General features: G+C 39.0%; 1 protein-coding gene across 1 annotated transcript in view; it reads left to right on the forward strand.

The window, feature by feature from the left end:
* Positions 1-12,624, forward strand: part of ZnT49B (solute carrier family 30 member 9) — a 57,181-nt gene that overhangs the window by 23,084 nt on the left and 21,473 nt on the right. Inside the window, exons 5-7 of the mRNA XM_083134178.1 lie at positions 1,981-2,063; positions 8,499-8,622; positions 12,373-12,511. Coding sequence (XP_082990304.1) covers positions 1,981-2,063; positions 8,499-8,622; positions 12,373-12,511 — 346 coding nt within the window. The remainder of the gene's footprint in view (positions 1-1,980; positions 2,064-8,498; positions 8,623-12,372; positions 12,512-12,624) is intronic.

Raw genomic sequence — 12,624 nt, forward strand, 5'->3', positions numbered from 1 at the left:
AATACCAAAATGTAGTTTTTACGGTTTCCGAGTATGTACAGTATGTCAAACTATGTTTCGGGAGTCAACTGCTCCCTGCCTCAGGTTATCTCCTTGCCTAGCGAAATTGCTTCATAGCCGCATCAAATAGAAGTGAAACAAGGAGAAAGTTGATAGGTGTTACTATGGTAAAAAAAGGTTTCCTAACAACTTGCCCATTCCTGATAAAACTCCCATACCCACATTCCTGTCTTTGGAAAGCATAAAAAAATCAAAGATAAAAACTTTAAAACTCGAACCATTAAAAAACACACACGCTACTACAAGCTCACATGCGAGGTATCAGGTTTTTGTGTGAAGAATTGGATTTTTATTATTACGTAACATGTAGGGTTCTCTTTGTCTTCCCACTGAATTTCCTTGGTTTCTGTCCCAGCCTGGGCATGTGTGTCCTTCGTGAGTGTCCTTCAATTTCATATAATCATCACTCGTCGTCGTGATTATCCAAAAGTAGTAGAGAAGTAATGGTAAATAACAGAAATACGAACATACAAGTAAACACGAGTGAATAAATGTAATCATATGCCTGTAATGGTGATCTAGTCGGTAGGGGGTTTCTGACTACCATGTGGGAGACCCAGGTTTGATTCACAGGGTGGGTGATCTAAGGTTGGAATTTTTCTGGCCTTGTCCTCCAAAAAAAGCAGCTCTGGGGCTCACCTATTAAATGGGTACCTGGAGGCAATCCTGGGAGAGGAGGATTAAGGTGGCCAGAGTGCTGTGCTGATCACATCAGCTCCAATATGGCCGAGATTGATAGAATATGTGGGGCTTTACCCCCCCCCCTCCCCTATATATATGTCTCATGGCATGGTGCAAAGTGCGTGGGAAACTTTACCTCTACCTTATGTTTGTACTAAACTATAGGTTTGGTAATTTTGAACTCATTACTCTTACATTTGATATTGTGTTTGTAATTTATGTACAGTTAGACAATATATGAGGTATTAAAATTTAAATCATCATGCTTTTGTATATGCAGCAATAGGTGCTGAATTGTATGTAAACTTTTAGGATGATGTAGGTAGGTAGAAGTCTCTTGTTTACATGGATGTAGATATTTACTACAGAATCTTCTTTTTTAGTTTATAATTTGGTCTGTGTACTTTAAATATATGTGGAATTCTATATTTATTAGGGGAAGTCTGTAAATAGGCCACCAACTGATGTGGGTTTACCTGAAAATAGTATTTTCTAAAGGTGTCATTAGGTGGCAGCACAACCCAGCTTGATGATATTCAATTAGCAGTTGCTAGATGGCAGACACATGCATTGGCAGCTCAGCTAAGCCACCATACTAGAGGAGTGTACGTGGAGATGATACGGATGGAGGAGATGATTTGATCTGACAGACTAGTGACGATAGACAACATGGCAACTGCAATTCTGTGTTCTCATGGTTTAGCCTGCAGCATAATGCATGATCGTTTGAATTTCTGAAAAGTAGCTGCAAATATTTCACAAATGATGAAGATGTTAAATGTGAAGTCCGACTGTGGTTGTGAAAGCAGCCCAAAGACTTTGGAGGACAGATAAAACAATGGGATAAGTGCATTAATGTTGGTAGATATTATATTGAAAAATTGAAAAATAATATCAGTTTTCAAGTCAGTATCTCACCTACTTACTGACTTACCTGTGTGTTTGATATTTTTCTTATTGTATGTAACTTTTCTGCCTCTTGGATGAAATGACGCTTAGAAAGAAACACCCACCCAGGATTTGAACCTGAAATCTTTGGTGATGAGATGTTCAGTCTCAACATTCACAGTCATCAATGTGATCACATATAATTCTGCCTGTGTTGCATTACATCTTGTAGTTGTGATTTTCAGGAACACTTCGTTCCATTTTTATAAACATAATTTACTGTGTTTTGGAGTTATTGTATTGTAACATGAGCCTCCACTTTTTATAAGAGTCATTGTTGTTACGTTACAGAGCTATTGAAGTGTGGGGAAGCAAAGAGGCTTTGTCGAGGGAGCTTAGGAAAAGCGAGGAAGAGACTAGACGTCACCGTCAAAGTAAGTTCCTTTATTACTATACTTTTCATATAAAGACAGTATACAAAGTATAGCGTATTTTAGCAGGTAAGCCCCAATCAGTGTGTTCAGTTTGGATCTTTGCTTATGTTACTAAGCTGATCCTGAAACACACAACTCTTGTGTGTAGGACTGAACTGACCAGTGTCAAATGAGCCAATACCAATGGAATTCAGTCATTGATACTGGCCAATACTGTTTCAGTCTTTGCGTCAAACAGTGTCTTCAAAAAAGGTGCTCAAGGCTTGGCTGGACCTTTGGCCGGCTCTGAGGCAGCTGTTTTCAAATTCTCCTCTCCTTTTGAAAACAGCTATGATATTTCAAGATATGAAAAATCTAGGGCAGAGTCGATACCATTAGTATCGGTATCGGAAAGTATCGGTTGATATTTTTGCACCGATACTAGCCGATACCATTCAAAAGTTCATTCACCTTTTCCAACTTACCCTTGGCTTTGAAAAAAACTGAAAAATACGTATTAACAGCAAGCACGTGACAAAGAATCCATATGCAGATAAGGCTCATGGTCAAGTATCTTGCAAATCAAGGGTAACGTGAAATTATCCCCAAACGAGTTCCTTTGAAGTCTACCAGGCTGTGTTTCCACAGATGCAGTCTCATGTAACAATAATCCAATAAGGTCCCGGTGCCAACAAGGCACCTGGTATATTGTGGACATCTCTCTCCTTAGAGACCTCCCGTAGTCAAAACAGTCATCGCCCATGTGGTGGACGTGTCTCAGGCATAGTACATAGCATATTCCTGGAAATTCATATACCTGGGCTAAAACCCCTTTTGCTTTTCAAATTTAGACTTTTGTTTGTCCAGACCTTACTTTGTGGAAAGTGTAGTGATGTGTTTGGATTTCCTTTCACGCCAAGCGATAGAACATTGCATTCATTTTTTTTAGAAATCATTTTCCGGTAGTATATTATATCGAAAGTAAAGTCACGTCGGAATATCACTGTACTGAAGTCGATCGCCTGATATAGAAGCAAGAGACTGGTAAGTTTTCATTCTCTCCTTAAATTTCATTTATTAAATTTTATTCTTATTGATAAATAACAAAAAAAAAGAGAAGATTGGTTTCACATTACAGCTTTACTGTTAGTTTTAGACATCGTGTCCAGGGCTGGTAAATCGCCAATTATTCTTGTGTTCACAGATGATTTAATGTTAGTTTGGGAAAATTGATCCCTTAGTTTAGAGGAGGTTGAAGAGACATGATCTCATTCTTCAACATTGAGGGTGGGGGGACGACGACACGAAACACCTGATCGATTGTCACTGATCTAAAAAAGACTGTAAACTTGAGATGCATCGTTGCAACAGAACACACACACTAATATATATATATATATATATATATATATATATATATATATATATATATATATAATAGCATAATAGCCTTTGTTATTTTAAATTGGAATTATACAATTATCAGGATCGGCATCGGTATCAGTGGGTATCGACTCAGCCCTGGAAAAATCACATGTGCTTAGAATTCCTTGTAGATCATTCACATGAATCTTCGTGTGGTTTGCTTTTGCCGTTGTCTAGATGTTATCAACAGTTTTGTGGTTATGTAAGTGAATGCTATGCAAGGATTTGTAAACGTATGTAATTTCAGGTTTTGGAATAGTGGTTTTTCAAAAGGAGACGAAAAATTCATAACCAGCTGCCCTGGCGTCATTGAAAGATCCAGCCGAGCCTTAATGTTTAGTGGATGAACATGATTTATATACATATACGTATATTATATATATCCCGTGGCCTGTAAACCCATTGTATGTATGTATCCCAGCACCATGTGTCAGCAAGTAACGTGCCACTTCTTGAAAACTACACACTATATTTCAGTTCTGTCTTTTTTGTTTATTGGTATGCATATGAAGGTATGACATTCTTAAATTATAAAACAAAATATCCATTGTTACTATTATTAACAAGCGGAGTTTGAAAATGTTCATCTTTTCCCTCAACATATTACGAGATAGATAAATATATAAATTAAATATACAGATCAATGTTCCATTATCTGTATATGTACTGAAACCATGAGCTAGACTTGTTGAGTTTCACTATCCTGATCCTGTTCTAGTTTGTTGCACTTTTTCACTCTTTGCACTCAGCTATCTACTTGGTTACACTGAGTTGTCTACTTCATTGGTTTGGTAGGGTCATGTGGTGTATTTGGTGTCCGCTATTTGCACTACGTTCTGGAGCAGCTTGTACAGTGTGGTGGTTTAACACAATGTCCTTGAACAAGCCAAGCACTGGGATGCACCTGCATTACACCTTGTGTAAAAAAGTGCAGTAAACTTGAAAGGACTACTTTTCTCTACAATGTTTGCATGCAAGTAATCAGTAGGGATAAAAAGTTACATTTGTGACTATTGGTCATGTTATTATTATTAATAATAATAAAACTACTCTAGTTATGTGAATATGTTTATACTACATAGATATATTTAATAAGTCTACCAAAATATGAAGATAACACTCGGAAAGAGCAGCCCAATCAAAAAAGCTAGCTTTTTAATTTTATATTTAGAAATGAGTGCCTATTTTACAGTAGGGAGATAAATGAAAACCATGGAACAGGAAAAATACTGCCAACTCATGCATTTTCATTTATTTGAGACACTTTTGTGAAAAATCCCAACCAAAAAAAACTGTTTTTTTACCACTTCCACTTGCAAGCTGCGGTAGCTCAGTCGTTAGGGCGTTAGAGACCCGGGTTCGATCCCTGGCAGGGGAGAACCGGGATTTTTTCCACCTGTTCAAGCAGCTCCGGCACCCACCGAGCATCGTATAAAGTGGGTACCTGGAGGAAACTGGGGGGTAAAGGCAGCCAGGGGCATGGTGCTGATCACATCACCCCCACCTTCGGCTGTGATGAAGGAAGTGTGGGGCCCTAACTCCACACCCCCTGTATGCCAACTCTATTAAGGAGTTGCAACATGCCGCACGTTCAACAAACAACGAAATCTTATACTTTACTTACATTGCAAGTCACCCAACACAAACTTGCAACTTGGCCCTTACTATGACTTACCTTAGGGTATTAACTTGAAAAGAGTATAAGTAATGTTACTACGACCTTGAAATATATACACCGGCTGCGCAGAGCCGTTTACAACATTTTTTAAGAGAAACGTGAAACTTTAACAAAGGAGCGATGTTACATAGCTTACCTATAAATGCTAGCATTTATACAGTTGAAGACATGAGACCTATAATATTTACCTCAGGGCTTGCTGGGTGGAAACAGTGCAAGTCACGAGAACAGTGGAAACAGTGATTCAGAGAAACCGCAGCTCGATTTAACATGTTTATTACAAAAGCGAACTAATAACTGTTTACAAGAAAAAGTGCGAGGTATTTTCTTTACAGTGCTTAAATAAAAATAATAACTACATTTACAGAATAAGTACAGAACTATTACAGAATCTTTGACAGTGTATGAGACCTTTATAACGAACATTTCCTATGTCAGCACTTCCCCATTGTACATTTGTTCAGTCTCAAAGAAAGTATGCTCTGCATTTAATAATTATTTCTACTCTTCAAATGAGAGAGGCCTACTCCTGAGCTAAAGGATGAATAGAATAGTTTTCTAATATAACTACCCAAAACACCTGTCAAGGGACTCAAACTAGGAAGCTGCTATAAATAAAGGAAAAAGCCCCAAACAAAGGTACAGCTTTATTCACAAAGAGCAAGGGGAGTTAGAGAAATGGGTTTGCTCGTTGGTTCGCCTGTACTCAGAAACGGATGGAGGAATGGGAATGCCCGTTGGTGCGCCTGTACTCAGGAACGGACAGAGGAATGGGTTTGCCGATTTGTGTGCCTTTATTCAGGAAGGGACAGAGGAATAAGAAAAAAGAGTTGCCCAATGGGCGCCTGTGTTCAGGAATGGACGAAGAAAGAAAATGCGGGAGGTCCGTTGGAGTGCCCATAGTTGTGAACGGATGAGAAGGTCTGGCTGGGGGAATTCACCCAGGATTTGAACCCGGAAACCAGACCTTGAAGGGGGGACTCATCCATATTAGGAATCTGGTTGAGGAAGTTCATCTGGGGCTTGCACCCCAGGAACCATGTCCTTTGCAGTTGGCATCCTGCAGACAACTGAGCTCCGCCACCCTGACACGCTACTTATATAAAAGGTTCGCTGTAACATGGTTTCCGAAATTGGAACTATCGGGTACACGTAGCAAACCTCCAATATTTACATGTCCTTCTAAGGATATGCAAATACCCTTTTTAGTACTGTAGAAAATACCAAACCAAAAAATAACCAAATGTACATGTTGGAAAACGAAAAGCATTTTGGCTAAGTTATAAAACAACAATAGGAACTGAGAAACTCAGAGCAGATAAGATAATAAAAATAAACCAATCAACAATGGAAACAAATACACTCAGAGCTGTTCTTCAACAATCACCCATGTCAATCTGCCACTATCAATTTTCAGGCTGACAAACCCAAGTGATACCAACCGCATTTTTGCTTCAACAAATAAAATGCAAGAACCCCGGGTTCGTTGCACAGTGTAGTCCAGTTGGTAGAGCACCTGACTGCTTGGTTTGATTCCCAGCATGGGTAATCTCAGGTTTGCATTTTTCTTAACAATGTCCTCGCATAGAGTGGCTTGAAGGAAGGGGGGGGGGGGAATAAAGGTAGAAAGGGTGTGATGGTGAAGGAACTCTGTGTGGGGACTCTATCTTTAAACCCAAATCCCAAATCTACCATGGAGATACCTTTTTAATTCATTAAAGATTAAGCAATTCTATGTCTTAATTCTACCAGCGGTTAGCAGAGAACAATTCTACTGATCACATGATGGACAAATATGAACATATATGCAGCTACAGAAGGCAATTGTAGAAGAGTAATAAATTCTGTTGAACCCAGATTATGTTTTTCATGGTACTATGGCTAAACATTAGAATGCAGGAAAGTTTTATAATGTTTTCCTTCTTTGGGGTGGGAAAAGTCTTTGTATTTTTATTTAGCATCTTTTGTGGCCACTTTTGGCTATTCGCAACAATGAGCATGAGTGATGATATGATGAAATTGATGAAGGGACACTCATAACAACACTTGTATTCATGCTGGGATTTGAACCAAGGAACGTCTGTGGTGAGATCAAACGTTGACCATACAACACACTTGATTACCAAGCTGAGGGCCAGAAAAGCTAAATATTGAAAACAGAATAATGTATGAGGGTCATACTGAAAGTAATAAGCAACAATTTTTCATGAAAAAAGTTTTGGTTTTATTTACAGACTTTTCTTTACTTTGCAACAAAGTCTCCATTTCTTTGCATGCATTTTCCCCACCTTTCTGGAAGCTTAAAAATATCCTTACGGTAGAACTCCATTCCAGCTGCTCGCAGACACTGACACACTGCTTTCTGTATGTCTTCAGTCGTTTGGTAGTGTTGCCCTCGTAACTGTTTCTTTACAAAACCGAACAGATGATAGTCGGTGGGTACAATGTTGGTACTGTAGGGAGGGTGAGGCAGAAGTTCCCACCCCATTTTCTCAGTTTCCTTCCTAGTGAACTGAGCAGTGTGTGGGCATGCATTATCATGTTGAAGGATAATTTTGTTTCCAGGATGTTTATCCTGCATGCACGACGGAGCATTTATGGTTTCACCAGGTTATAGAAATTCAACAAGAATGCACCCCTCTGCTTTCCATGTGCATTCCGTGGAGGCAGTTCGTGGGTGACGGCCCTGAGACTGATCTTTGATGCTTGTGTTTCCTTCTTTAAAATGTTTTACCCATCTTTTAACACTGCTAGTACCAATGCATACATCACTATATGCACACCGAAGTCTGTTCTGAATTTCAGCAGCAGGAATTCCCTCTTTAACAAGGAATTCAATCACAGCACATTGTCGAAGCGAAACATCAATGTCAGCCATTTTTAAACAAGTGACTGCGTTCACGTGATCGAAGCTAATGACGTCTCACACTACCTTAATGCATTCAGTATAGTCTATATTTGGCGATGGTTTACTTTGTTTGCGTGTATTGATGGATTCTGATTTTTTTTTTAAATTGTTGCTCATTACTTCCAGTATGCCCCTCGTACATTGGGATTCTACTGTAGATATATGTACACAGGTCACTGTTTGGGTTTATGTTTAAATCAACATGACACAGTGCACATTGTACGTTAGGTAGTAATAGACCCCTGAAAAATGCATAATTAAGGTGTCACTCTAGAAATATTCAATTATGTTGCCATGCATAAAATATACATTAGTGATTACATTTTTAAGTAAACATATTATTGACTCCTACCATAATATGAAAACACTTAAGTTTCTAGTGCAGATATTTAGTAATTGGGATAATTTTTTTGTAGGAGACATGATCACTAGCTTTGTATTACAGATGTATTTGCTGCGAAGCAAATATTGAAAGACTACAGACGAGAGCAAAGGAGCATGCCTCTTGACTCCACAAAATCTGGTCTTTTTGGATCTTCTGGAAAAGTTGTCCTAACTGCTGTTGTTATGTGAGTACATCTTCATTGTTTTTAGGCCTTTTGCATTGTTAGATTGGCTTATACATTGGTAGCAGTTGCTTAACGAGGTTAGAGTAGCTTTATTGGAGATAAAGTACAACTAGTAGAAAGTGTTGAATCACGGCCAGCTGGAGCCTGTAAACAGTGACATCAGCCGACCGATGTTACTCGGAAAAAACATTAGAGAATGAACTTACAGACGTAAAAAAGTAATAATTTTACGTAGCCTCTTCATCCCGTAATCACGTCATTCGCTCAAATTGTATTCGCTAGTGTATTCAACGATATTTTTCCTAAGTAAAGCAGTATGTTATTAAGTTGTTAAAAATATACATTACATTTTTTGATCCGCATACCAGCATTTCACGGAGCATTCCGTGCATTTCACATGCGGTGAATCATCAAATATAATAAATTGATGTAATTAATATTGGATATTTAACAAAATTATCCACTTTCTCGCAGGGAGTACATAGTCACCAGCAGTTGGCATTAATTGAGCCTTGTACATACATGGGTATATGTTTATCACATCCACAACTACTTTGTACGTCTTACTTTTAAAACTTTATGGCCAGTGTATTAGGTCATTTAAATATTTAGTTGTTAAAGGGGTTCGAATATCATTCCGAAATGTAGCAAATAAAATAAAGGCAAACTACACATTATTGGAGAGTTCCATGCTGCGTGTGAAAGACCTTGCATTTTCTGCTTATTTCCAGTTATTTAACGTCCAATTTATATTCCTATTGTTAATGTATGTTTTCCACTTGCATTGTAATGTCAATCTGCTGTCCAGATTTGGAAAAAGACACAGACACAGATTCCCTTGTTTCTTTGAGAGTCAACATCAATTTTGCTAATCGTGCCCATGTTATGTAGCTTTATGTTTAGGCCGGCGAGACAGCGTTGCCGCATTTCATGATTCCAGCCTGTAATGGAGCTGGCTGTGGTTGAATGCGTGAACAACAAGCAGGCTGTTCTTATATCTTTTACTAATGGCGGTCTCCAATTAACTGTGGTGAGCTGTGAAGCCAGAGGTCCCAGGTTTGAACCCCGGTATGGGCATTCATCAGTTTAAAAAGTATAGTAGGGATGAGACAGATTAAATGGTACTTGAGGGATATCGGTCGATATAGGTATCATTATAATTGCCGATTAATTTTCCGATCCGATATATCTGTAAATATCTTATAATTTAGCTCAAAATTCTACCATTTTGTTATGATTTTTATGGACAATCTCTATGCCCTACTTCTATAAAAGTAAATGTCTAAATATGAAACTTCTTTTGTACTGCTCTCACCTTGAAACACACATATATTAAGGAGGTCAGTGAACCATTCAGGTTCTTCAATTACCATTTGGAATTTTATATCGAATCGGTAAAATATCTATTATGGTAATTTTTAAATTTTATATCAGTACTTTATCAGTATTGGCCAAAATTTCATATCGGCCATCCCTAAAATAAAGGATCCATTTTATTCCATTTCAGAAGCGTATTGCAGGTGGAGTAACAATTAAGCCAGCTTTTCATATGGGTCCCAATTTTTGTAGTGAGAGGTGTATTCAAGTTTCATCAAATGTTCATAAACAGTGCTTTTATGTGCGATGGCCATTTTTCTTGTAGTGGCAACATGTACAAGAAAGAGACTTGAAAGAAGATACATACCTGGAATCTTTTACAATCCTTCAATGTAATCTCCTGCTGCTGCGAGAACATGTTTCCAAACATTTGGCAGTCGTTGAATGCCATTGATAGCTCCATGCCAGTGTGTGCAAAGACTGCCCTGTGGTCGAAATTATGCTCGGGACGTCTGGAAAGCATTTCCCCCTCGGTGGTTCCTTCATCTTTGGAAACAAATCGAAGTCGCAGGGACTCATGACACCTCCCAACCCCATTGTTGCAGTACGCTCTGTACCACTTGTGCTGTATGACATCTTGCGTTATCGTGGAGAATGATTTGTCCTGATTGCAGATGTGGTCTTTTGCACCTAAAAGCAGGGTGCAAATGGTCACGAAGGTAACTGACGTAATAGTCTGCATTCACCGTAAGACCTTGTCGAACAATATGTGCATGCATTCCTTCCACGTGCAACCTGAAATTTGATGAATATTTGCTGTTCTTCTCGCGTGAACATTGTTTAGGACAGTATTATACACACACTTCACTTTTACTACCACACAACAGTACTATTCAGCACCAAACACACGATCCGTAGTACAAGACTAAAATAGACGCGATCATCTTTTGTCTCAGCGACAACCGACAAGCATATACCAACAGTGTTGCCACTACAAGAAAAATGGCCCTCATATGTTCAGTGCCTCCACTGTTTTTCTGGTTCACAATCTTGGGCAGATTCAGTTTCCCCCCCCTTTGGTCGTCTTCTCTGTTGACGATCACTGAGCATCAATCTGATCTTCCAGGCTGAAATTCCCCTGCGTTGAATCTCGGAAACCAACTTCGAACTGTTGATTCACCTGTAGCATCGACTCCATAAATGTCACAAATCTACTTGCACATACAGGGTTTGTCCAATAAGTATCAGGATTGATATTGTCCGGCCAATGGGAAGGTGTGGAGGGCGGTCTCTGTGGGTAGGATCGGTGTTGCGGGATGTCACGTGAGCTAAGAGACCTAGCTCAGTTGCCTCCAAGCCTTTGGAGGGTGTAGGTAGCGCCTGAAGTGAAAGTGTGTTTAGTCCGACATCGATCCAAAATGCTGAAAATGTGGCCAAAGTGCGAGAACTACTGAGCTGATTAAGTGTTTGTTTGATAGCACAGGAGTTAAATTTACTGAAATCCACTGTGCATTCAATTGTGACCAATGATTTGCAATTGAGGAAGGTGTGCGCGAACTTAGTGTTGCATCACGACAATGTGCCCAGTCACACGTCGCTAATTGTGAGGAAGGCACTGGCCAAACACAATGTGGCAACGCTGCCCAAGTACCCTACAGTTCAGATATGGCTTCTCCGGACTTCTTTTTGTTTCCTTGGATCACAAGGAACCTTAAAGGACATCGTTTCGGGACGATTGAGGAGGTTGAAGCAGCTTCGATGGGGTTCCTGAACAGCCTTGCGGTTGCCGACTTCCAGGGGGCGTATGATGAGTGGAAGAAGTGCTGGCAGCAGTGTATTGATGCAGGAGGGTCATATTTTGAAGAATATTAACACACTGTACATGTATCTTCAATAAATGTCTTGTTATGACTTCAGTCCCGATACTTGTTGGACAAACCCTGTAAGTGCAGCAGACTTGAACTACTAATTTCCATTACTCGTACCTTGCAGCAATTGTTGCTCGCTCTTCTGTGCTAAGCATTGGTGGCATGTTCAGTTAGCTGCAACATAAATTGTACAAAATTAGTTTTCATTCCCTGTGATAGTGACCATTATACAATGGTTTCTACATTATGTATTATCAACTTAAAAATAGGTATTGCCTTATCAGATCCTGTAGATCATTTACATACGACGTATATTTCTGAAAATATAGCGGTACGGAACGTCTAGTCAAGAGCTTCATTAACAATCATAAACCAACTTACTACAAATACAGTGAAACCTGCATTTTATGTTGTTCAGGGGATCATGCTGAAAAAACAAAATAAAGGAAAATGTTAAATCGAGGACAATTTTATAACATTTTGCTATGTACAAAACACCTAAGCTTTTTCACATGGTGTTACATTAGAGTGTTGAAAGTACATGTGCTGTATTCTTTTCTTTCAGCAATGGCGCTAACTTTCTCTTCAAGTTGTTTGCATGGATTTACACAGGATCACACAGTATGTTCGCAGAGTGTATTCACTCTTTAGCAGACACCATCAACCAGCTGATTTTGGCTTACGGAATTCACAAGTCAACTCAGGTTTGTAATTTCCACATTTTCTGCATAACAGTTTCTAATAGACACTCTCATCCAATCATGGTCTGTTCACTGTGAACAATGAATCCCAATTCACATAACCCAATTAATAAACA

Source organism: Lepisma saccharinum, chromosome 13, assembly GCF_977018435.1.
Source record: "Lepisma saccharinum chromosome 13, izLepSacc3.1, whole genome shotgun sequence".
Taxonomy (NCBI): Eukaryota; Metazoa; Arthropoda; class Insecta; order Zygentoma; family Lepismatidae; genus Lepisma; species Lepisma saccharinum.